General features: G+C 46.0%; 1 protein-coding gene across 1 annotated transcript in view; it reads left to right on the top strand.

The window, feature by feature from the left end:
* rchy1 (ring finger and CHY zinc finger domain containing 1) overlaps window positions 1-9,996 on the top strand; it is a 52,663-nt gene extending 42,667 nt beyond the window's left edge. Inside the window, exons 7-9 of the mRNA XM_038792849.1 lie at window positions 2,017-2,046; window positions 4,783-4,903; window positions 6,189-9,996. Coding sequence (XP_038648777.1) covers window positions 2,017-2,046; window positions 4,783-4,903; window positions 6,189-6,317 — 280 coding nt within the window. The 3' untranslated portion in view covers window positions 6,318-9,996. The remainder of the gene's footprint in view (window positions 1-2,016; window positions 2,047-4,782; window positions 4,904-6,188) is intronic.
* The last annotated feature ends 15,655 nt before the right edge of the window (window positions 9,997-25,651 follow it).

Raw genomic sequence — 25,651 nt, 5'->3', positions numbered from 1 at the left:
CTTCAAGATATTCAGAAAAGTCCACCGTTCGAGAAAAAAAACACCCCAAACAATCCACGAAACTGTTACCCAGTTCCGACCTGGCCTGAAAAAGAAAAGGGCCACTTGCTCAATCAAGAGTCCCCAGGCGGCTACGACCGCCGGTGCTCCCAGGTTTTAGTTCGTGTCCAACTTTTCCTCTTGTACAAAGGTCCAGGCCTCCTCTGGGGACTCGAAATAATGATGTTGGTCCTTGTAGGTGACCCACAAGCGCGCCGGCTGCAGCATTCCAAATTTGATCTTTTTCGCGTGTAGCACCGCCTTTGTCCGGTTGTACCGGGCCCGCCGCTTTGCCACCTCCGCACTCCAGTCCTGGTACACCCTTACCGTCGAGTTCTGCCACTTGCTGCTTTTCTCCCTTTTTGCCCACCTCAGGACTTTCTCTCGATCACTTAGCCGCTGGAACCGCACCAGCACCGCCCTCGGGGGCTCGTTTGCCCTAGGCCTCCTGGCCATGACCCGGTATGCCTCTTCCAGTTCCAGGGGCGCCGGACCGGCCCCTTCCCCCATCAGGGAGCTCAACATCTCCGCCACATATCCCGGGAGATCCGACCCCTCCAGGCCTTCTTCCAGGCCCAGGATCCTCAAATTTTTCCTCCTCATCCGAGTGTCCAGCTCCTCGAAGCGGCTCTGCCACTTCATGTGGAGTGCCTCGTGCACCTCCACCTTTGCCCCGATGACTGTGGCCTCCTCCTCCCTCGCGGTCATCTCCTGCTGCAGCTCTTTAATCGACGCCTCTTGGGCCGCCTGGGCTCCCACCAACCTGGTGGCCGTCGCGTTCATGGACTCTAAGAGCTCCACTTTCAGCTCCGTGAAAAAACGGAGGAGAGCGGCCTGCTGCTCCTCCGCCCATTTCTTCCATTCCTCCGATGCGCCGCCGGCCGCCATTTTGATTTTCTTCCCCCGCTTTTTTTGGGGAGCTGCTGCCGTTTTTCTTGCCGCTCCACTCCGGGTACCGACCATAAAATCGGTCAAGTTCTCCTTAGGGGACCTTCCCCCACCGGGATTCGTCTTTACTGCACCTTTGGGGCCCTCCAGTTGGCCCGAAAACACCTTTGTCGCAGGAGCTTCCAAGTGTGCGACTTAGCTAGTCATAGCCGCACCCGGAAGTCCCGGTGGAAGCAGATTCAATAATAAGTCAGTGAATAAAGATGTGAGGGACAAACAATTTGCAGGACTGTGGGGAAAGAACAGGGAAGAGTGGTGTCTCTCTTTGCTTCTCTGATGTTTCATTCATGCCATGATTTAATAGTGTGACAAACGCAGCTCTAAGATGTTTACCAAATAATTACCTAAAATTGGACTGCAGCTAAGACAAATACACTCCGCGTGACAGTGCAGACCTGCTCTCCTTTCAGCAGTTATTTTAATAATGAGCGTTCTGAATTTGAATTGGGGCCCCAATAACATCGAGGAAAAGGGATTTCTGAAATTAATTTTTAAAAAATTGTTCTTGGGATATGCGCGTCGCTGGCTGGGCCAGCATTTGTTGCCCATCCCTAATTGCCCGTGAACTGAGTGGCTTACGGGACCATTTCGGTGGTGGTGGGGGGGGGGGGGGGGGGGGGGGGGATGTGTGATTAAGAGTCAACCGCATCTAGGCCAAACTGGGTAAGAGCAACAGATTTCCTTCCCTGAAGGACATTAGTGAACCAGATGGGTTTTTACGCCAATTGACAAAGTTTCATGGTCGTCGTTAGATTTTTAATTACGGATTTTTGGTGAATTCAAATTTCACCATCTGCCGTGGTTGGATTCGAACTCAGGACACCAGAGCATTACCCTGGGTTTCTGAATTACTAGTCCCGTGACAATACCACTATCCCACTGATACAAGCTGAATATATGAAAAAGCGTGTCCGGTATCTACGCGTAAACCTCACCAACTCATTTGAATGAACCGTAAGGGGAAAGAATAGAATCCGAAAGATTTAAATCTTAACCAAAAATCTTTTCATCTCTTTAATCTTTCCCCAGGACATGCTACGAAATGCTGTTCAACAAAGGGTAAGTGTCTCAAAGTGTAAACATTTTGGGTATGGTGGAAGGAATGTGAGTGATATTGTTAACAGACTTGTCAGACTGCAGATCTTGGCTGATGATCCTGGCATATTTATCGCGAATCCCAGTGTGGTTTCAGAACTGGAATATCTACAATTGACAGGATCACCTCAATCCGGCAGCTGTAACAGAAATGCCATGAACAAAGGAGGCCGCTATAATTCACCTTCTTCAGCCTCACCCAGGCTGTGACCATGTGAACAGAGGTGGTCTATTTATTTGCTGGAGAAAATTGGTTGCCCGCTGAAGCTGCTCAATGTGGAACCAAAACAGAAAGTGCTGGAAAAATTCAGCAGGTCTGGCAGCATTTGTGAAGCGAGAAACGTTTGTGAGTTGTGAGTTGAATGACTCCTCTTTGGAACTGCTCCTTGTGACCTCCTCCTCTTTGGTACTGCTCCGTGTGACCTCCTCCTCTTTGGAACTGCTCCTTGTGACCACCTCCTCTTTGGAACTGCTCCGTGTGACCTCTCTCCATGACAACATGATGGGTAAAGTCAGCTATGACAGAGCAACAGCAGAATCCTTTGAGATCTGTACCGAGATCAAACCGGGTTGTGTTCTGACCCTGACATTCCGTCACGTTCTCTCTGCCGCTGTCGTTTGCTTTCAGGTCACCGACAGAGTGGTCTATATACTCACCAGGACTGATGGAAAGCTGCTCACCAGAGATCCAAGGCGAAGATGCACCAAGTCCTCATCAGAGAGTTGTTTGAAGCTGGCAATGCCACATGACCATTCCACACCTGCAGTGGCAAATGAACAGACTGTCTCACGTCTCCAAAGCGTTTGGTTTGACCATCAGCATCAAGAAGATCATAGAATTTACAGTGTAGAAGGAGGCCATTTGGCCCATCGAGTCTGCACCAGCCCTTGGAAAGAGCACCCTACTTAAGCCCACTCCTCCACCCTAATCCCTGTAACCTAGTAACCCAACCTATTTAGCATGGCCAATCCACCTAAGCGTAGTACAACACGTGCCCCCCTGACTACCTCAATGGCTCCGAAGTGGATAGTTTAACGTTCTTGGGGGTCGATAGTTTAACGTTCTTGGGGGTCACCATCACCAACAGTCTGTCCTGATCCACTCATGTTGATGCAACATCAAAAAAGCCCAACAACTTCCTATGGAAGCTAAAGAAATTTGACTCACAAACTTCTACAGATGTGCGATGGAGAGCATCCTATCCGGCTGCATCACAGCCTGGTATGGCAACTGCTCGGCCCAAGATCGCAAGAAACTGCAGAGTGTGTTGAACTCAGCCCAACGCATCACACAAGCTTGCTACCCTTTCATTGATTCTGTCTCCACCTCCCGCTGCCTCAGGAAGGCAGACAGCATTATCAGAGACCCTCCCACCCAGGCTTTGCCTTCTTCCAGACCCTTCCATCAGGCAGAAGGTACAGAAATCTGAAGACCCGCACATCCAGACTTAGGAACAGCTGCTTCCCCATAGCTACCAGATTCCACAATGACTCTTCCTCGGACTGATCTGTTCCCTGTAAGACACTATTCATGACGCTCTATGCTGCTCTTGCTCATGTCGTATTTGCTTTATTTGGCCCTTGTTCTGAACTGTAACCAATTACTTATTTGTCGATGTGCTTTGTTGATTATTCTTTTTGCCTACCGTGTACGTACTGTGCACGTTCCCTCGGCCGCAGAAAAATACTTTTCACCGTACTTTGGTACATGTGTCAATCAGTCAATTAATCAGACCACTGCCCCACACCCTCCCCTGACACGTTCTATTGAATATCTGGGGACTATGTGAACATGGCAAGAAACTGGCCTATGTTGTGAGTGGAATATCAGTTGTTGAGGCTGTCAACACCTTGCTGTTACTATTGAAGACATTGAACATCTACTGGAGTCCGCACATGCACACTTAAATGTAGAAATCCAGGAGTTGGGCATTGAAGCCCTTATAAGGGCCTGTTGGTCATTGACCTGTTGGTCATTCACTAAACACGGCATGAAAACTGAAGGTTGATGTATTTGGCTGTAAGTGAATTGTTAACAGCACGATAATTATTGTCAGCAGTCTTTCTGAAAATTAATTTTACCAATGTGGACTCATTCCTGCAGAATTTAGTGTTGGAGATTTTGCTTTAAATTTTAAAAAACAATTATCTCCTTGACTAATCAGTTTGAAAAATTGTTAACTGCAACAAAATCTAAACCAGTGTAAGTTAGAATTCAAGATCAAATTGGGCACGGAAATTGCAATACAGAGGGAAAGAAAGATGAACATAAGGAAACTAACACACTGAATAATAAAGGAAAATGTTATTTAATTTGATAATGGAAGGAAACTCCATTCATGCAAAAATTAATTTTCAGTGTCAGAATGGTTGTTTGTAGTAATTTGGACGTATTTACGCCAGTGAAAATGGACTGGAATGGATAAACCATTCTGCGGCGAGTTTAGTCTGTGTCTACTACTTCAGTACAGGAACTCAACACTATTCAATGTTTGTGAATGTGGAGCCAGATGGGGAGATACCATTTTCACACAGCCCATAGATTTGCGCAGTTAAACGCAGAAATGTGGATGCCTGCTTGTCTGAAGTTGCTGCCCACTTTGTGCGTAATAACAGTGAGCACCATTGGCTTACACCAAAATCCATCCATTGTGTTGTGACTGTTTGTACAAGTTGATCGGTGTAACCCTGTTGTTTCAGAGCCTATCGGTGCCCTTTATGTATGCAATCTGCTGTTGACATGACAAAATACTGGGAGGAACTAGACACAGAAATAGCCCAGACTGCCATGCCTTCAGACTATCAGAATATGATTGTTAAGGTAAGGGCTGAATTTTACTTTCCATATCTAACAGCCAAAGTACTATCATCCCCAAGAGATATGTAAAAATGCACATTTAATGCCTTGGGTTAAACTGCAGTAAAGGTCCTATTAAGGCCCTTTACTTATGTAAGGTTGAGCTACTTTACACCGAAGATAGGAGCCAGGAATAGGCCATTCGGCCCTTCGAGCCTGCTTCGCCATTCATTATGATCATCCAACTCAAAAGTTCCTGTAATCCCCACCACCACCACCACCACCACCATTTCCTTTGATCCCTTTTGCCCCAGGAGCTATATCTAACTCCTCCTCGAAAACATACAATGTTTTGACCCCAACTATTTTCTGTATTTGCAAATCCCACAGGCTCACCACTCTCTGGATGATGACATTTCTCCTCATCTCTGTCATAAATGGTCTACCCCGTATCCTCAGACTGTGACCCCTGGTTCTGGACACGCCCACCATCGGGAACATCCTTCCTGCATCTACCCTGTCCAGTCCTGTTAGATATTTTATAGGTTTCGATGAGATACCCGCTCATTCTTCTGAACTCCAGCAAATATAATTCTAACCCATTCAATCTCTCCTCGTATATCAGTCCTGCCATCCCACGAATCAGCCTGGTAAACCTTCGCTGCGCTCCCTCTATAGCTAGAACATCCTCCCTCAGATAAGGAAACCAAAACAGCACACAATACTCCAGATGTGGCCTCACCAAGGCCCTGTACAATTGCAGCAAGATATCCCTGCTCCTGTACTTGAAACCTCTCGCTATGAAGGTCAACATACCATTTGCCTTCTTTACCGCCTGCTGCACCTGCACGCTTACTTTCAGCGAACGAGGACACACCGGTGTCGCACTACGATATGTCTGATATCATTACTGAGGGAGTGCTGCACTGTTGGAGGCAGCATGTTTCAAATAACACGTTAAACCGAAGCTTCTCAGGTGGATATAAATCCTACTGCGTTATTCTGAAGATAAACAGCCGAGTTCTCCCCAGGGTCTGGCCAATATTTACCCAGCAACCAGCATTACTAAAAACAGATTGATTATCACACTGGTGTTTGTGGGATCTTACGGTGCACAAATTTGCTGCCATATTTCCTACATTACGGATATGATTACACTTCAAATGGTACTCCGTTAGCTGTAAGGTACTTTGGAGAACCCCACGGTCACAAAGCTGCTCAATACTTATGAATCGGTTCTTTCTAGTGTGAATGGTGCATTCCGCCACCCCTCTCGAATGTTTATGTGATTGTGAGATTTCTCCCACAGATCATGTGCAATGACTGCCAGCTCCATAGCACCGCACCATTCCACGTGTTGGGTCTGAAGTGCAAAGGATGTGGGTCTTACAACACTGCCCAAGATGGTGGATTGATCACACCACAGGAGCAGCAATAATGCACAGCCTGCCACCCTATAGAATTCTCAATTAAACCTCTTGAAAATGGACTTGAAATGCCTGGTTGTCTGACTTCCTTTTGACAGTTTTCCAACTAGCAAGCTGAAAACATTCATCATGGCCAATCATATAATGTAACCCGATAATCATCCACTTAAACTGTTGGATTTATATGTTGAATCTTTCCCCATTTGCCTTGTACACGCCAGGTGAAGTTGAAATGATTTTCCAGCTCATGCTAAAAGGTGGTGAAACTGGCCATTGTCGTTTATCTAGACTAACTGATCTTTCAATGTAACTTGGTGCACTGAGAGAAGCTGGGTTACCGCTTGATGTCAATGCACATCATGGTTATTGGAAAACGAGTGTGTACCCTGGAGCTCAAGATGTCAAATGGGATTGCTTGATTTCAGTATCCTTTTCAATAATGCATTGGCATCTTGTACCAATAGCTCCAACAAAGAGCCAGTGTAATATTTGTAATCTTTGAATCCACGCTCTGAATTAATTAGGTGTGTTTCGAACTGTCTTCAGGTTTTATCCCGTCCAAATTGTCTGGATAATTTGTTTTAAAGCAACAAATCTAATGTTGAGGAATGTGTGTTTGTACAAGATGCATAATGTCCACCAGCATCATACACATCAATAGAGATCGTACATCAAATAATATAAAAGTATAAAATAATGCTACTTTGTGGACACTGTTTACATTGACATTTCTGTGTCCATATTCTCGTTTGACACTTTTAACTGCTTTAAATGTTTTCTGTAATCTTCTATATCATTGTTGACTTTTAGAATTTTGTTGCGTGATGTCTTAATTTTCAGTATCTTTTTCACCCTTTAATTCTAAATGGGTCTTTCTTTCCTGTGACACTCCCAGTGGGCAATGTGTTTGCATTGACCGCAGCCTAAGAAAATCAGATTTTACCTGCCTGCAATGTGCTCCCATTTTAGTACGTGTCAGCTGCAGCACTTTCACCTCCAAATCAGAAGGTTGTGTATTTGAACCTCACTCCAGAGACTTGATTACAAAATCTGGGCTGGTAATGCTGAGGGAGTGCTACAGTGTTGGAGGTGCTGTCTTTCAAATGAGACCATAAACTGACTTAAACCCCGCCTGCCCTCGGAGGTTGGTCTAAACAATCTCACGGCACTATTTCAAAGAAGGACAGCGGCGTTCTCCCCAGTGTCGTGGCCAATATTTATCCATTAACCAACATCACTAAATCAAGATGTCCGATCTGTGTCATTGTCGTATTTATGGTTGTGGGAGATTGTTGTGTGCAGATTTCTGCCACTTTTCCTACTTTACAACCATGACTTTAAAAGCGCTGCTTTTACTGTAAAACATTTTGGGTTGTCCTGAAGTACTGTAACATTGCTGTTTGTTTCTGCTTTGATGTATCTGTGGGTATTTGGGTACCACATGTGGCAAATGTTTGTACCCTGCAACTACTGGCCAATCCTGGGTCTGATGCTCCAATCGATGATTGGATGCTATTTATTCACTCACGGTGACTGTGAGAGTTGTTTTGAATGCTCAAGGCACTCTAATTGTGGCTCAGCCAGTGTCAACTGATCATAACCCCGTTGAATTTGATTTAATGCATTAAACCCAGGCAACACATTGATTTCTCCTGACTTCTCCTACTTGTAAATGTACTTTTAATGATCCCGAGCATTTGTATCGTTGCTGCAATAAGCTTGGATCAATAGCTAACGTGCAGAAACCTGAAAAGGTTAGAAATGCACAGTGGATTGAAAGGGAAGGCCCCTGGAGAAGGATTCAGATAGATTGTAGCAGGACTTCCTTGTTCTTGTGTTTCAGTAGTAGAGGGCTTTGGCATCTGGACTACTGGCCACAGATTTAACATCCATAATCTGAGGACAGATATACTCTCCTCGGAGATGGTACAGCCAAGGTTCACCAAGTTGCTCTCTGGGATGAAAGGGTTGTCCTATGATGGGAGGCGGAGTAAATTGGGACTGCACACTCTGGGGTTTAGGAGAATGAGAAGTGATTTCCTTGAAACGTTCAAGATTATGAAGGGGCTTGACCGGGAAATATTGAAGAGATTGTCCCCCCCCCCCCCTGGCTGGAGAATTTGAAACATGGAGCTCAGTCTCAGGAGAAGGGATCACTAAGTTAGGCCTGAGATGTGAAGTTTCCTCATTGAGAGAGTTGTGAATCTTTTTGGAGTTCTGTACCCAGAGGGGTGTGCCTGCTCCATTACTGAATATGTTTAAGACTGAGATGGGCAGACTTTTGGTTTCGGGGAATTGAGGCAGATGATAATGAGTGGCAGAGTAGGCTCAAAGGACCTATGGTCTGCACCTAACTTATCACCTGATCAGCAATGGTGACAATGGAACTTCTGGATTGTCATAAATATCCATCTGGTTCACTCACGTCTTTTAGGGAAGGAAATCTTTCATCCTTACCCGGTCTGGCCTACATGTCACTCCAGATCCACAGCAATGTGGTTGACTCTTAACTGCCCTGATTTGGATTTGTTTGTTTTTTTTGTTTTCTATTACACTGAAAAGTTGTTTCTGACCTGTTATGAGCTGTGTACTTCAATATCAGAGTTACCAGGACCTGACACTCATCAGGGGGAGGGAGTTCAACTGGAGTGAGGAAGCAATGCTGAATGGCAATGTATAGTCAAACGAGCAGGAACAGAGGCTCTAGGCTAGGAGAGGGGAACTGAAGCAGAGACTAAATGTGCATTGAGATCATGTGTGTGCAGAGTCCTGTTAAAGTTAGGAAAGCATAGTGATCTGAAACGGAAGGCCTGGGTGAAGAATTCAAAGAGCAAAACCCATCTCGGCCTCTGGGAACAAAATTTGATTGGATGCAAAGAACAAAGAAAAATTACAGCACAGGAACAAGCCCTTCGGCCCTCAAAGCCTGCGCCGATCCAGATCCTCTATCTAAAACTGTCGCCTATTTTCTAAGGATCTGTATCCCTCTGCTCCCTGCCCATTCATGTATAGATTTCAAGAAAGGCATATGTATGGGTGCGTTTAACATTTTGTTTGGATAATGTTTAATATGATAAATCTTGCATTTGAGGCATATATAGTCTACTGGCTTCTAGAATAAGCAAACAAAAATCACAATTGATCTGATTGAGAAGTAAATTGAGCTTTTATTGTTGGAGTGAATTTGGGTATTTTGCGAGTTACCTGGTCTGTAAATGACAATTTTTCTAATAATCTGAGTGAATCAGCTTATGTTGGTTAAACTTTAAAGACACAGCAGATTTTATTTTGCAACATATTTAATGTGTGGCAGCTTATTTTTATATTTACACCAAAGTTTCTCTGTTGCAATTTAGAAAAAGCATTTCAATGCTTCGTCTATATATTCTAATTAAAACCTAATTTTAAGTTGCGTATCTATATATTTTATAGATTTCTGACCACTCTGCATCTGATTCTTTTATCTAATACTTAATATTCCAATTGGAAGATCAGAGTTGTCATTGAAAGCGATCTGAGAATTTGCTTCTGATATTGTTGGTTGGACATATTTGAATTTTGCAATTGCATTAGAATTAAATTTATGAAATGAATGTTAATATTTTGCATGGGAAAGATCTTGATGCTTGTAGCCTATATCTCCATATTATCACTGCATATATTAAAGTAAGTTCCTGATTGACAGTTAAACAAGGTCTGTTGGTATTTGGAATGATTGCTAACATACTGGTTATGTTGGAGAGTTATAGAACAAAGAATAAAGAAAAGTACAGCACAGGAACAGGCCCTTCGGCCCTCCGAGCCTGTGCCGACCATGCTGCCCGTCTAAACTACAATCTTCTACACTTCCTGGGTCCGCATCCCTCTGTTCCCATCCTATTCATGTATTTGTCAAGATGCCTCTTAAATGTCACTCTCATCACTGCTTCCACCACCTCCGGCAGCAAGTTCCAAGCACCCACTACCCTCTGTGTAAAAAAAACTTGCCTCGTACATCTCCTCTAAACCTTGTCCCTTGCACCGTAAACCTATGCCCCCTAGGAGTTGACCCCTCTACCCTGGGGAAAAGCCTCTGACTATCCACTCTGTCTATGCCCCTCATAATTTTGTAGACCTCTATCAGGTCGCTCCTCAACCTCCGTCCTTCCAGTGAGAACAAACAAGTTTATTCAACCGCTCCTCATAGCTAATGCCCTCCATACCAGGCAACATCCTGGTAAATCTCTACTGCACCCTCTATAAAGCCTCCACATCCTCCTGGTAGTGTGGCGACCAGAATTGAACACTATACTCCAAGTGTGATCTAACTAAGGTTCTATACAGCTGCAACATGACTTGCCAATTCTTATACTGAATGCCCCGGCCAATGAAGGCAAACATGCCGAATGCCTTCTTGACTACCTTCTCCACCTGTGTTGCCCCTTTCAGTGACCTGTGGAACTGTACACCTAGATCTCTCTGACTTTCAATACTCTTGAGGGTTCTACCATTCACTGTATATTCCCTACCTGCGTTAGACCTTCCAAAATGCATGACCTCACATTTGTCCGGATTAAACTCCATCTGCCATCTCTCCGCCCAAGTCTCCAAACGATCTAAATCCTGCTGTATCCTCTGACAGTCCTCATCGCTATCCGCAATTCCACCAACCTTTGTGTCGTCTGCAAACTTACTAATCAGACCAGTTACATTTTCCTCCAAATTATTTATATATACAACGAACCGCGAAGGTCCCAGCACTGATCCCTGCGGAACACCACTAGTCACAGCCCTCCAATTAGAAAAGCACCCTTCCATTGCTACTCTCTGCCTTCTATGACCTAGCCAGTTCTGTATCCACCATGGTTGGTACGATGTGACCGGATCACTAATTATCATGGACGGTTTCACAAACCAATATTTTGGATCATGTAAAAATTGGTTTCTGAAGAATAGATTTTAAAATCTGACCCAGCTCACCCACATAGCCCATCTCTTGCTGTTAAATGTTTCACCACCACCCCCTCCATTTTTACACTGGTGATCGAGCAAAACTGCCCAAAAAAAGTCTGATTTTATTTTTTCTTGCCTTGGATAGCCATTCTTTCCTTTTTCTTTCCACTTCGGGATGTTTTATCACATTAATTGTGCTCTATAAATATAAGCTGTTGCCGATGGGGTCTCTGAGAAATGGTTACACTGAATCACAGAATTGTTACGGCACGGAAGGAGGCTATTCAGCCCATCGTGTCTGCACCAGCTTTACAAACGAGCATCATGACTCAGAACCAACTCCCCCCCCCCCCGCACATTGTCTCTATTCGATTAATCATCTAATACCCTCTTGAATGCCTTGATTTTTTTTTCTCACATCACATTTGCTTCTTATGCAAGTCACTTTAAATCCATGCCCTCATTCTCAACCCTTTTACGGGTAGGAACAGTTTCTCCCTGTCTACTCTCTCCAGCCTCTTCATGATTTTGAATAGTGAGTGCTGCACTGTCGGAGGGTCAGTACTGAGGGAGTGCTGCACTGTCAGAGGGTCAGTACTGAGGGAGTGCTGCACTGTCAGAGGGTCAGTACTGAGGGAGTGCCGCACTGTCAGAGGGTCAGTACTGAGGGAGTGCTGCACTGTAACAGGGTCAGTACTGAGGGAGTGCTGCACTGTCAGAGGGTCAGTACTGAGGGAGTGCTGCACTGTCAGAGGGTCAGTACTGAGGGAGAGCTGCACTGTCAGAGGGTCAGTACTGAGGGAGTGCCGCACTGTCAGAAGGTCAGTACTGAGGGAGTGCTGCACTGTCAGAGGGTCAGTACTGAGGGAGTGCCACACTGTCAGAGGGTCAGTACTGAGGGAGTGCCGCACTGTCAGAGGGTCAGTACTGAGGGAGTGCTGCACTGTCAGAGGGTCAGTACTGAGGGAGCGCCGCACTGTCAGAGGGTCAGTACTGAGGGAGTGCTGCACTGTCAGAGGGTCAGTACTGAGGGAGAGCTGCACTGTCAAGAGGGTCAGTACTGAGGGAGTGCCGCACTGTCAGAAGGTCAGTACTGAGGGAGTGCTGCACTGTCAGAGGGTCAGTACTGAGGGAGTGCCACACTGTCAGAGGGTCAGTACTGAGGGAGTGCCGCACTGTCAGAGGGTCAGTACTGAGGGAGTGCCACACTGTCAGAGGGTCAGTACTGAGGGAGTGCCGCACTGTCAGAGGGTCAGTACTGAGGGAGTGCCGCACTGTCAGAGGGTCAGTACTGAGGGAGTGCCGCACTGTCAGAGGGTCAGTACTGAGGGAGTGCCGCACTGTCAGAGGGTCAGTGCTGCAGTATCAGATAGAAAACTGGTTGCTACACAAGCAAAGAGTGCCAGATGTCTTCTTCGCCTTCTCGTGAGGGGGATCAGCCCCTAATCTAACCTCAGAGCTAAAGTTTCTCTTCTCTGGAATCTGCGTGCTGATCGTCTTCCCTGCACAGTTTGTTTCCCCACTTTCAATATCCCACTTCAGTGTGCATTGTAACATTGTCCGTCTTGCTGTCCCGTGTACAAAGGAAGAAAGATTTGATCATAGTGTGTGTGGGTGTTCCATTAGTACTCAGCCACTGGGTGGCAGTAATTCCCCACAAAGCAGTTAGTGTATGTTACAGCAGGGCTGCCTTGGTGCACACACAGGCTAACCTGCCTCGCATAATGTTAAAACAAGGCCCCTTCTGCTCTATAAATGAACATGAGAATTCCCATGTAAAAGAAGAGAGGCGTTACCCCTGGTTTCTCAGCCAATATTTCTATCGCGACCACCAAGAAAAGCAAATTATCTGGTCTTTATCACATTGCTGTGAGGCAGAAAGATTCTAAGAATGGCTAACCAAGGAACTTCAGGAGAGCGTTAATTGAAAGAACAAGCATATAAGGAGACAAAGTCAGTGATAGTCCCGGTGGCTGGGATAGATAGGATAGTTGAACTCCCTCCCCCTGAGAATCCAACAAAGGAGGAGTAAAAACATAACAAAGAGAGAAACTAAAGTACGAGCGCAAATTAGTAAGGAATATAAAAACAGACGATAAGAACTTATTTTAAATATAGAAAAAGGAAGAGAGAGGTGAAAGTGAACGTAGGACCCTGAGGTGAGGAGGAATTTCTTCTCTCAGAGGATTGTGAGTCTTCGGAACTCCTTCCACAAAGCTGTGGGCGCAGAATCCTTGTGTATATTAAAGATATGGAGATGCCGGTGTTGGACTGGGGTGAGCACAGTTAGAAGTCTTACAACACCAGGTTAAAGTCCAACAGGTTTGTTTCGAAGCACTAGCTTTCGGAGCGCAGCTCCTTCATTGGGTGAATCTGAGGAAGGAGCAGCGCTCCGAAAGCTAGTGTCTCCAAACAAACCTGTTGGACTTTAACCTGGTGTTGTAAGACTTCTTACTGTGTATATTTAAGGCCGAAATAGATAATTAACAAAAATTTTTTTTTTTTTACTGTACCCAATTCATTTTTATCCAATTAAGGGACAATTTAGCGTGGCCAATCCACCTAGCCTGCACATCTTTTGAGTTGTGGGGGCGAAACCCACGTAAACAAGGGGAGAATTGCAAACTCCACATGGACAGTAACTCAGAGCCGGGATCGAACCTGGGACCTCGGCGCCGTGAGACAGCAGTGCTAATCACTGTTCCACCGTGCTGCCCCGACAGATAGATTCTTGATCAGAATGGGCATCAAGGGTCATGGGGAAAGGGCAGGAAAGTGGACATGATGAATGTAGGATCAGCCAAGATCCTATTGAATGGCGGAGCAGGCTCGAGGGGCCGAATGGCCTCTTCCTGTTCCTGTTGGTCGCTGTTCGCGGGGGACTGCCGTGCACACATTGGCTGCCATATTTCTACATTACAACCATGACAACACTTTTAAGAAGCTCTTAATTGGCTGTGAAGTGCTTAGGATATCCTGATGTCATGAAAGGTGTAACAGTAATGCAAAAGTTTTGTTCCTATAATTCCTTAAACTAAATTAAATAGTTAATTCTGTTGCTGTACATGTGTGCTGCGATGTATCGGGTACTGAGATTCACATCATCAAAATCTCTGCATGGTGATGGCAGACCATCCAATTGGCCTTATTACAAAAATGACAAAACTTGTTTAAATTATAATGGGGCAAACATAAGGGAAATAAAATTGACACTGATGTACTATCAGAGTTCCACGTTGTGTGTGCTGAATTACTAATTTTCCTATCCATTTCACAAGATTATAAGATGATTATAGATGTAATGGAGATTTGGCCGATTGTAGTTCACTTATCCTGAATGACATTGACGTCCTCCTCCTTGCTACATTCAAATGGTACTTTAAAACATTATACGTTTTTCGCCTCCTGTCTTCTGCAGGAGTACATCCATCCCATGTCTCGGTCACCCTCTATGTGACAATTTCCTGCTGCTCGACCCGCATTTTCCTTTTGTTAATTTGAGCCCGTGTTTGCTTGTGTTTTAATCAGCGTTCCAAATTGATCCTGTTGGAATACTGTTGACTGTCTTAGATATTTCTGTAGATTCACCTGAGGAAGGAGCTGCACTCCGAAAGCTAGTGTTTGAAACAAACCTGTTGGACTTTAACCTGGTGTTTTAAAACTTCTTACTGTGCTCACCCCAGTCCAACGCCAGCATGTCCACATCTTAGATATTTCTGTAAGATTGTCCCATACTCGCTTCCTTTCACAGACGAGATGCCAAAGTTTATCCAACCTTCCCACGTAACTCGGACTTCTCGGGACAGGTGCGGAATAAAGCGCTCCTCTCTTAAGTTACTCCACCAACCCCAAACTAGGAGAGCGCCTCCTGCATATCTCTCACGATGATGATATTTTCCCTGCCCAAAATTTGCAAATCTTTGCAAAATTACAGACAATTTTTGTGTTTTCATTGGGAACTCTTTCGAACACGGGAGGTGGATTGGCTGCGCCAAATTGCCCCTTTATTTGGGGGGGGGGGGGGGGAGAGAGAAATTGGGTACTCTAAATTTATATACAAAAAAGGGAACTCTTGTGACGTCGCCTCGATTCATCGATACAACTGCCTGGACACCATGTCACTATGTTTTTAGAGGCTGGTTGCAGCTTTTATTCTTATAGTTGCTGTTCAGTGCTATTTAAAGTTCAGCTCTTTCCAACTCATCTCTGGCGCTGGTGCATTTCGCCAGACTTGAGCATATATTTTCTGATTGATAGAATTGGATGCATCTGTGTTGTAGGTGGCAGTTTTCACTCTGTTGATTCCAACACCAACTTGCACAGCACCTGTGCCATGGTAAGTGCCTCCCAAGGTGCTCCGCTAGAACGCTATCAAACAAAATTCGACGCTAAGCCACGTATGGTGTTATTAGGTCACATGGTGAGTTAAAGAGATAGGTTGAGAGAGGTGGTGGGGTTTAGCGAGGGAATTCCAGAGCTTCTTTGGCATTGGATGTCCCTCGATTCAAGGTCGATATCTACTCGGGGATTGCAGGTTCCTACCATGGGTTTTTAGGTCATTGAACATGCCGAGTAGCAACCCTCAGATCTTTGTCCACCTGGGGAAGGATGTCCCACAAGGTAGTGGGATCCAGAATGAACGGTTTACTTCCTTCTCTTGCCAGATCTAACCACCTGGGCGGCTGAAGGCATGGCTCCAAATGGTGGAGCGATTAAACACGGGATCCAAGGCTGCAAAAGGACTTGGAAGGTTATAAAGCTGGGGGAGGTTACAGAGATTAAAGGGTGAGTCAATGGAGGAAATTAAAAATAAGAATATTAAAGTTGAGCTCTTGCCATACCAGGACTGAACCATCACCAGGTGATGGGTGAGTGGGGTTGATGAGTTCAGGTTTTTAAAAATGTGTTCATGGGATGTGGGTGTCACAGTCTGTGCCAGCATTTATTGCCCATCCTAATTGCCCTTGATGCAGTTAAGAGTCACCTGTAGGCTGTAGCCATCTGGGATGGCCACTTCCAACTAGGTACAGAGAAACTCGCAAAGCCTGGTGGGTAAAATGGACAAGCCAAGACTCAGACAGGCTCAGAGCCTGAAATGCATATTTGTCAGCAAGTAGTCCAGACAGTATCGAAACCCCGTCCCATTAGCATGTTAATCAGGCCGATTAGCAGGTGATGGCCCACCTTCACCAAAACAAAGGACTGGTACTCGAGCAACCGGGACAGTCCCAGACATTTCGGCGCCACTCTCTGTTCAAGGGAAACGCAAACAAGCGGGGTCAGTGACTGCTTGGGACACGCCCAGCCATCCAGATCCCCGGCCACTTATTGGTTAAGGAATTGAACGGGGTGGTCACGGATCACCCAATTAGTAAGGCCCAAATCGGAGGACCGCCCAAAAGCGCAAAAACCCCAAAGTATAAGAATAGCTCGCCACAATGGTCGTCCTCTCTTGGTCCTGGTGCCCCGGTCACGGCCATCTCCAAGTGCAGCAACACCAGAAGCAAGTACAAGTTCAACGCTCGCTACCAGACGGATGAGCCTAGCTGAGCAGCAGTTACTCCTCCGGACCCGAGAAGATCCAGAATCAAAGAGCGGCCACTGTTTTCTGACGTAAGCCGAGTATCGAAATTAAGTACAGGTTGCCTTAGTCGATAGGTGTAGTTAACTGGTAGTCTTTATGTTGTGTGACTAATTGTGTGTAAATAAAGTACCCTTGAACAAACTAACTGGTGTTTGGTTCTTTGATCGATAGCCGGTTGAAACTTGTGGTGGTATCATTCGATACCTGGCAACTCTAAGCATTGGGACATAGATAACATAGAAAGGCAAACTCACTGATTGCTATAGTGGAACAGAGAATAAAGTATAGGAAAGAAAGCACAACAAGGCCAGATCAGGTAAGGACGGCAGATTTCCTTCTCTCAAGGATGGGTTTTTACGACAATCGTGATCATCATTCGACTTTTAATTCTATATTTTAATTAAATTCTAATTTCATCGTCTGCAGTGGCGGTTTGAAATTGGGACCCCAGGGTCTCTGATTTACTACTCCAGTGATAATACTACTAAACCACCACCTCACCACAGAAGAAGGTAAACAGTAAGATATCTTGTACTTCCCAGAATATCACTGACCGACATCACTTTCATGATATTGCAACATACTTTCAAGATCTACTGAGCTCTCAATGATTTTGATATGGGTATAAAATTTAACAAAACTGTCGTCTAACAAATCAGTTATGCTCTCTTCATCTCGAGCCATTGCCATCAGATATTTCAGAAGGTTATGTATCGATTGGGTCAGGTTTTAAATTGTATTCCTTTTTTTAAAAAAGTATTTTTAATATTTTTATTAAGGAGGACATTATTTCGAAGAAACGACAATGTCAACACGAACGAGGGATTGTACAGAGATCAATATAAGAGAAGAAGAAAACGCAGCAGAGAGCAAAGACAAAACAGATATCGAAGGGAGACCCACAAATCCCTGTGGGGCAGATATCTGGTTTGTACCCTGAGAAGGCTCTGAACTCCCTTCAGAGTTCCATTATTCCTCCCATGCTGGCCAGGGGGTTCGAGAAATAGAGGAGCAGGTCTTCCATGTAGAGTGAGACTCCATACTCTCATTCTCCCCTTTGAATACCTCTCCAGCCCTTCGCTGATCTAACAGCAATTGCCAGCGGCTGGATTGTCAGGACAAATAATAGCTGGGACAATGTGGCTCTAGGGCACGATCCAGTGGCCACGCTGGGCTGGGTAGAAAGCTCGCTGCGGCCTAGCGTGGCCATGGGGGTATGGAGACCTCGCTCTTGGGATGTACCCGGCTAGAAACGCCTCACGAGATCCAACACGATCTCGCTGGATGTTGCAATGTAAATCCTGCCCACAATGGGTACCAGCCTGACACTGCCAAGCTGGCATTTTGTACACGAACATGATTGGCCAGAGGAGCCTTGCGTGTGTGGTTGGGGGGGGGGGGGGGCTCCCATAGTTAATTTGGGCTGGGGGGGCGGGGATTGTTTCAGAGGCCCTGGAGATCCAGATACCATTTAAAAATGACATCCCAATCTCTCGCTACTCTGGGGAGTTCCAGCGAGCGGAGCTCCTCACTGTACAAAACAGGGCCCCTCACTGTACAAAACAGGTCTATGTGCAGCATTGGCCGTACGTTACCTGTTGAGGCGCCTTATGTAACATGAGTTGTGTTTGAATAGCCATGTGTTTAGCACTCAGTATAAGACTCTTTTACCATTTGGTTGAATCAAGCCCATAGTAATGAGCTGAACTAATTCAGCCGGGTTTCGTTATCGCCCTGGTCCGTGGCAGAGCCATTCTTTAAGAACCTCAAGACTTTGCAAAGCAATTCATCATGTAGAAATGTGAAACAAAAACAGAAAATACTGGACAATCTCAGCAGGCCTGACAACACCTGTGGAGAGAGAAGGAAGCTAATGTTTCGCGTCTGGGTGATTCTTTGTTTGCACTGGAGTGCTGAACTGGTTGCATTTGAGTGCTGCAGTGAGAGTTTGGTGACTGAGGGAGTTAGGTGAGGAGGAAGTAAGGTGCTCCTTACATTTCATTTCCTATATTTATCAAAGAGCGTGAAGGGAGCCAGGAGTTTAGAGTGCAGCTGACTGGAAGCAGAGTCGGAGGGCGGAGGTCCAGTTGGTCTACGGGGCAGCTAATTCTGTAAAGTCAAAGGGGATGGAGGCTAGGGCAGTTGCATGCTCCTCCTGTAGGATGTGGGTGGTGAGGGATACCACTGGTGTCCCCACTGACTATACCTGTGGGAAGTGCACCCAACTCCAGCTCCTCAGAGACCGTGTAGGGAAATGGAGCTGGAGCTGGATGAACTTCGGATCATCCAGGAGGCAGAGGGGGTTATCGAGAAAAGTTACAGGGAGGTAGCCACACCCAAGGTACTGGACAAGAGTAGCTGGGTTACAGTCAGGGAAATGAAAACTAACAGGCAGACAGTGCAGGGATCCCTCATGGCCGTTCCCCTTCAAAACAAGTATACCATTTTGGATGCTGTTTTGGGGGGATGACCTACCGGGGGAAGACCCCAGCGGCCAGGTCTCTGGCACTGAGTCTGGCTCTTGGGCTCAGAAGGGAAGGGGGGAGCATAGAAAAGTAATAGTAATAGTAGATTCAATGGTTAGGAGAATAGATAGGAGATTCTGTGGTCGCGAGCGAGACTCCCGGAAAGTATGTTGCCTCCCGGGTGCCAGGGCCAGGGATGTCTCGGATCGTGTCTTCAGGATCCTGAAGGGGAGGGTGAGCAGCCAGAAGTCGTGGTGCACATTGGTACCAACAACGTAGGTAGGAAAAGGGGTGTGGAGGTAATAAACAAGTTTAGGGAGTTAGGCTGGAAGTTAAAGGCCAGGACAGACAGAGTTGTCATCTTTGGTTTGTTGCCGGTGCCACGTGATAGCGAGGCTAGGAATAGGGAGAGAGTGCAGTTGAACACGTGGCTGCAGGAATGGTGTAGGAGGGAGGGCTTCAAGTATTTGGATAATTGGAGCGCATTCTGGGGAAGGTGGGATCTGTACAAGCAGGACGGGTTGCATCTGAACCAGAGGGGCACCAATATCCTGGGTGGGAGGTTTTCTAGTACTCTTCAGGAGGGTTTAAACTAATTTGGCAGGGGAATGGGAACCGGAATTGTAGTCCAGCAACTAAGGAAGCTGATATTCAGGACGCCAAAGCACGTAGTGATGTAGTGGGGAAGGTAACACTGACAAAGGAGAGTACTTGCAGGCAAGGAGATGGGTTGAAGTGTGTACACTTCAATGCAAGAAGCATCAGGAATAAGGTGGGTGAACTTAAGGCATGGATCTGTACTTGGGACTAGGGTGTGATGGCCATCACGGAAACTTGGATAGAAGAGGGGCAGAAATGGTTGTTGGAGGTCCCTGGTTATAGATGTTTCAACAAGATTAGGGAGGCTGGTAAAAGAGGTGGGGGGTGGCATTGTTAATTAGAGATAGTATAACAGCTGCAGAAAGGCAGTTCGAGGGGGATCTGCCTACTGAAGTAATATGGGTTGAAGTCAGAAATAGGAAAGGAGCAGTCACCTTGTTGGGAGTTTTCTATAGGCTCCCCAATAGCAGCAGAGATGTGGAGGAACAGATTGGGAAACAGATTTTGGAAAGATGCAGAAGTCACAGGGTAGTAATCATGGGTGACTTCAACTTCTCAAACATTGAGTGGAATCTCTTTAGATCAAATAGTTTGGATGGGGTAGTGTTTGTGCAATGTGTCCAGGAAGCTTTTCTAACACAGTATGTAGATTGTCCGACAAGAGGGGAGGCCATATTAGATTTGGTACTTGGTAATGAACCAGGGCAGGTGATAGATTTGTTAGTGGGGGAGCATTTTGGAGGTAGTGACCACAATTCTATGACTTTCACTTTAGTAATGGAGAGGGATAGGTGTGTGCAACAGGGCATGGTTTACAATTGGGGGAAGGGTAAATGCAATGCTATCAGACAAGAATTGAAGTGCATAAGTTGGGAACATAGGCTGTCAGGGAAGGACACAAGTGAAATGTGGAACTTGTTCAAGGAACATGTACTGCGTGTTTTTGATATGTCTGTCCCTGTCAGGCAGGGAAGAGATGGTCGAGTGAGGGAACCATGGTTGACAAGAGAGATTGAATGTCTTGTTAAGAGGAAGAAGGAGACTTATGTAAGGCTGAGGAAACAAGGTTCAGACAGGGCGCTGGAGGGATACAAGATAGCCAGGAGGGAACTGATGAAAGGGATTAGGAGAGCTAAGAGAGGGCATGAAAAATCTTTGGCGGATAGGATCAAGGAAAACCCCACGGCCTTTTACACATATGTGAGAAATATGAGAATGACTAGAGTGAGGGTAGGTCCGATCAAGGAGAGAGATTGTGTATTGAGTCTGAAGAGATAGGAGAGGTCTTGAATAAGTATTTTTCTTCAGTATTTACAAACGAGAGGGGCCATATTGTTGGAGAGGACAGTGTGAAACAGACTGGTAAGCTCGAGGAGATACTTGTTAGGAAGGAAGATGTGTTGGACGTTTTGAAAAACTTGAGGATAGACAAGTCCCCCGGGCCTGACGGGATATATCCAAGGATTCTATGGGAAGCAAGAAATGAAATTGCAGAGCCATTGGCAATGATCTTTTCATCCTCGCTGTCAACAGGGGTGGTACCAGAGGATTGGAGAGTGGCGAATGTCGTGCCCCTGTTCAAAAAAGGGAATAGGGATAACCCTGGGAATTACAGGCCAGTTAGTCTTACTTCGGTGGTAGGCAAAGTAATGGAAAGGGTACTGAGGGAGAGGATTTCTGAGCATCTGGAAAGACACTGCTTGATTAGGGATAGTCAGCACGGATTTGTGAGGGGTAGGTCTTGCCTTACAAGTCTTATTGACTTCTTTGAGGAGGTGACTAAGCATGTGGATGAAGGTAAAGCAGTGGATGTAGTGTAAATGGATTTTAGTAAGGCATTTGATAAGATTCCCCATGGTAGGCTTATGCAGAAAGTAAGGAGGCATGGGATAGTGGGAAATTTGGCCAGTTGGATAACAAACTGGCTAACCGATAGAAGACAGAGAGTGGTGGTGGATGGCAAATATTCAGCCTGGAGCCCAGTTATCAGTGGCGTACCGCAGGGATCAGTTCTGGGTCCTCTGCTGTATGTGATTTTCATTAACGACTTGGAGTTGAAGGGTGGGTCAGTAAATTTGCAGATGATACGAAGATTGGTGGAGTTATGGATAGTGAGGAGGGCTGTTGTTGGCTTCAAAGAGACATAAATAGGATGCAGAGCTAGGCTGAGAAGTGGCAGATGGAGTTTAACCCTGACAAGTGTGAGGTTGTCCATTTTGGAAGGACAAATATGAATGCGGAATGCAGGGTTAACGGTAGGGTTCTTGGCAATGTAGAGGAGCAGAGAGATCTTGGGGTCTATGTTCATAGATCTTTGAAAGATGTCACTCAAGTGGATAGAGCTGTGAAGAAGGCCTATGGTGTGCTAGCGTTCATTAGCAGAGGGATGGAATTTAAGAGCCATGAGGTAATGATGCAGCTGTACAAAACCTTGGTCAGGCCACATTTGGAGTACTGTGTGCAGTTCTGGTCACCTCATTTTAGGAAGGATGTGGAAGCTTTGGAAAAGGTGCAAAGGAGATTTACCAGGATGTTGCCTGGAATGGAGAGAAGGTCTTACGAGGAAAGGTTGAGGGTGCTAGGCCTTTGCTCATTAGAACGGAGAAGGATGAGGGGCGACTTGATAGAGGTTTATAAGATGATCAGGGGAATAGATAGAGTAGACAGTCAGAGACTTTTTCCCCGGGTGGAACAAACCATTACAAGGGGACATAAATTTAAGATAAATGGTGAAAGATATAGGGGGGATGTCAGAGGTAGGTTCTTTACTCAGAGAGTAGTGGGGGCATGGAATGCACTGCCTGTGGAAGTAGTTGAGTCTGAAACATTAGGGACCTTCAAGCGGCTATTGGATAGGTACATGGATTAGGGTAGAATAATGGAGTGTAGATTAATTTCTTCTTAAGGGCAGCACGGTAGCATTGTGGATAGCACAATTGCTTCACAGCTCCAGGGTCCCAGGTTCGATTTTGACTGGTCACTGTCTGTGTGGAGTCTGCACATCCTCCCCGTGTGTGTGGTGGGTTTCCTCCGGGTGCTCCGGTTTCCTCCCACAGTCCAAAGATGTGCAGGTTGGGTGGATCGGCCATGATAAATTGCCCTTAGTGTCCAAAATTCTATGATTAACCTAGGACAAAAGTCCGGCAAACATCGTGGGCCGAAGGGCCTGTTCTGTGCTGTATTTCTCTATCTCTATCTCTATCTTTGTCAAAGCTGGGAGAACTGGAAATAGGGTCAAATTTATACTGTTGTGTGTGTGGGGGTGGGGGGGGGGGGGGGGGGGGGGAAGAGGGCCAGTGATAGGTAGAAATTCGCAAAGATGTTGTGGGCAGGAAGACAAAGGGAATGTAAATGGAGGTGATTAAGGCTGAGAAGGGAGCTGATAGTGGTACAAAAAGAGATTAGAATGTGTTAATGGTGGAACAAAGATGAGCAGGGTGCCAAAGGGAAACTAGGGACAGGTGGCCCAATTGGGGTGGGGGGAGGGGGGATAAAGGTGAGGGAAAAACAGATCGATGGAAGAAATGGAAATAAATTGATAGAAATAAAAATGGGGTGAAGGTGGAGGAGAGAGTTCACAGTCTGAAGTTGTTGAACTTGATGTTAAGTCCGGAAGGCTGTAATTTGCCTAATTGGAAGTGAGGTGCTGATCCTCCAGTTTGTGCTGGGCTTCACTGGAACATTGCAGCAGGCCATGGATGGACATGAGAGCAGGACGGGGAGTTGAAATGGCAGCGACAGGAAGGTCTGGGTCCTGCTGGTGTATGGACCGGAGGCGTTCTGCAAAGCGGTCACCCAGTCTCTGTTTAGTCTCTCCAATGTAGAGTCAATCACACTGGGAGCAGCGAATGCAATAGACCAGATTGAAGGAGGTGCACGTGATGTGCTGGCTCACTTGAAAAGAGTGGTTCAGCCCTGGGTTGTGAGCAGGAAGAGGTCAAGGGGCAGGTGTTACACCTTCTGCGACTGCATGGGAAGGTGCTGGGGGAAGAGGGGATGATGGAGGAGTAGACAAGTAATAACAGGAAACAAAGAAATGGCAGAGGAACTGAATAGTTACGTTACATCAGTCTTCACAGTGAAAGGTACCAGTGGGATGCCAGAGCTCCAGGAGAATCGGGGTAGAGGTGAATACAGCGCCATCATTAAGGAGAAGGTTCTGGGGAAACTGAAAGGTCTGAAGGTGGATAAATCACCTGGACCGGATGGACTACACCCCAGGGTTCTAAAAGAGATAGCTGAGGAGATTGTGGAGGCATTGGTGGTGATCTTTCAGTAATCACTGGACTCAGGAAGGGTTCCAGAGGACTGGAAAGGTGTTTAAAAAGGGAGGGAGGTCATTGGTAAGATTTTAGAGTCCATTATTAAAGATGAGAGCGCGGAGTACTTGTAAGTGCATGGTAAAATAGGACTGAGTCAGCACGGCTTCGTCAAAGGGAGGTCATGTCTGACAAACCTGTTAAGAGTTCTTTGAGGAGGTAATAAGGAAGTTAGACCAAGGAGAACCAATGGATGTGATTTATTTAGATTTCCAGAAGGCCTTTGACAAGGTGCCGCATAGGATACTGTTAAATAAGTTAAGAGCCCATGGTTTTAAGGTAAGATCCTGGCATGGATAGAGTATTGGCTGACTGGCAGAAGGCAGAGAGTGGGGTAAAGGGGTCTTTTTCAGGATGGCAGCCGGTGACTAGTGGTGTACTTCAGGGGTCTGTGCTGGGACCACAAGTTTTCACAATATACATTAATGACCTGGATAAACTGAAGACATTGTTGCTAAGTTTGCAGATAACACAAATATCTGTAGAGGGACAGGTAGTATTGAGGAAGCAAGGGGGCTGCAGAAGGATTTGGACAGGCTAGGAGTGGGCAAAGGAGTGGCAGATGGAATACAATGTGGAAAAGTGTGAGGTTATGTACCTTGGAAGGAGGAATAGAGGCATAGACTATTTTCTAAATGGGGAAATGCTTAAGAAATCAGAAGTACAAAGGGACTTGGGAGTCCTTGTTCACGATTCTCTTAAGGTTAATGTGCAGGTTCAGTCGGCAGTTAGGAAGGCAAATGCAATGTTAGCATTCATGTCAAGAGGGCTAGAATACAAGACCAGGGATGTACTTCTGAGGCTGTATAGGGCTCTGGTCAGACCCCATTTGGAGTATTGTGAGCAGTTTTGGGCCCTGTAGCTAAGGAAGGATGTGCAGGCCTTGGGAAGGGTCCAGAGGAGGTTCACAAGAATGATCCCTGGAGTGAAGCTTGTCGTAAGAGGAACGGTTGAGGACTCGGAGTTTAGAAGGATGAGGGGGGATCTTATTGAAACTTGCATGATACTGTGAGGCCTGGATAGAGTGGATGTGGAGAGGATGTTTCACTTGCAGGAAAGACTAGAACCAGAGGACACCATCTCAGACTGAAGGGACGATCCTTTAAAACAGAGATGAGGAGGAATATCTTCAGCCAGAGGGTGGTGAATCTGTGGAACTCTTTCCCGCAGAAGGCTGTGGAGGCCAAATCACTGAGTATCTTTAAGACAGAGATAGATAGATTCTTGATTAATAAGGGGATCAGGGGTTATGGGGAGAAGGCAGGAGAATGGGGATGAGAAAAATATCAGGCGTGATTGAATGGCGGAGCAGACTCGATGGGCCGAGTGGCCTAATTCTGCTCCTATGTCTTATGGTCTTATGGACCAGGGTAACCCGGAGGGAACGGTTCCTGTGAAATGCTGATGGGGGGAGTGAGGGGAAGATGTGTTTGGTGGTGGAATCA

Source organism: Scyliorhinus canicula, chromosome 3, assembly GCF_902713615.1.
Source record: "Scyliorhinus canicula chromosome 3, sScyCan1.1, whole genome shotgun sequence".
NCBI classification, from domain to species: Eukaryota; Metazoa; Chordata; class Chondrichthyes; order Carcharhiniformes; family Scyliorhinidae; genus Scyliorhinus; species Scyliorhinus canicula.
This window is presented reverse-complemented; position numbering and strand designations above follow the sequence as displayed.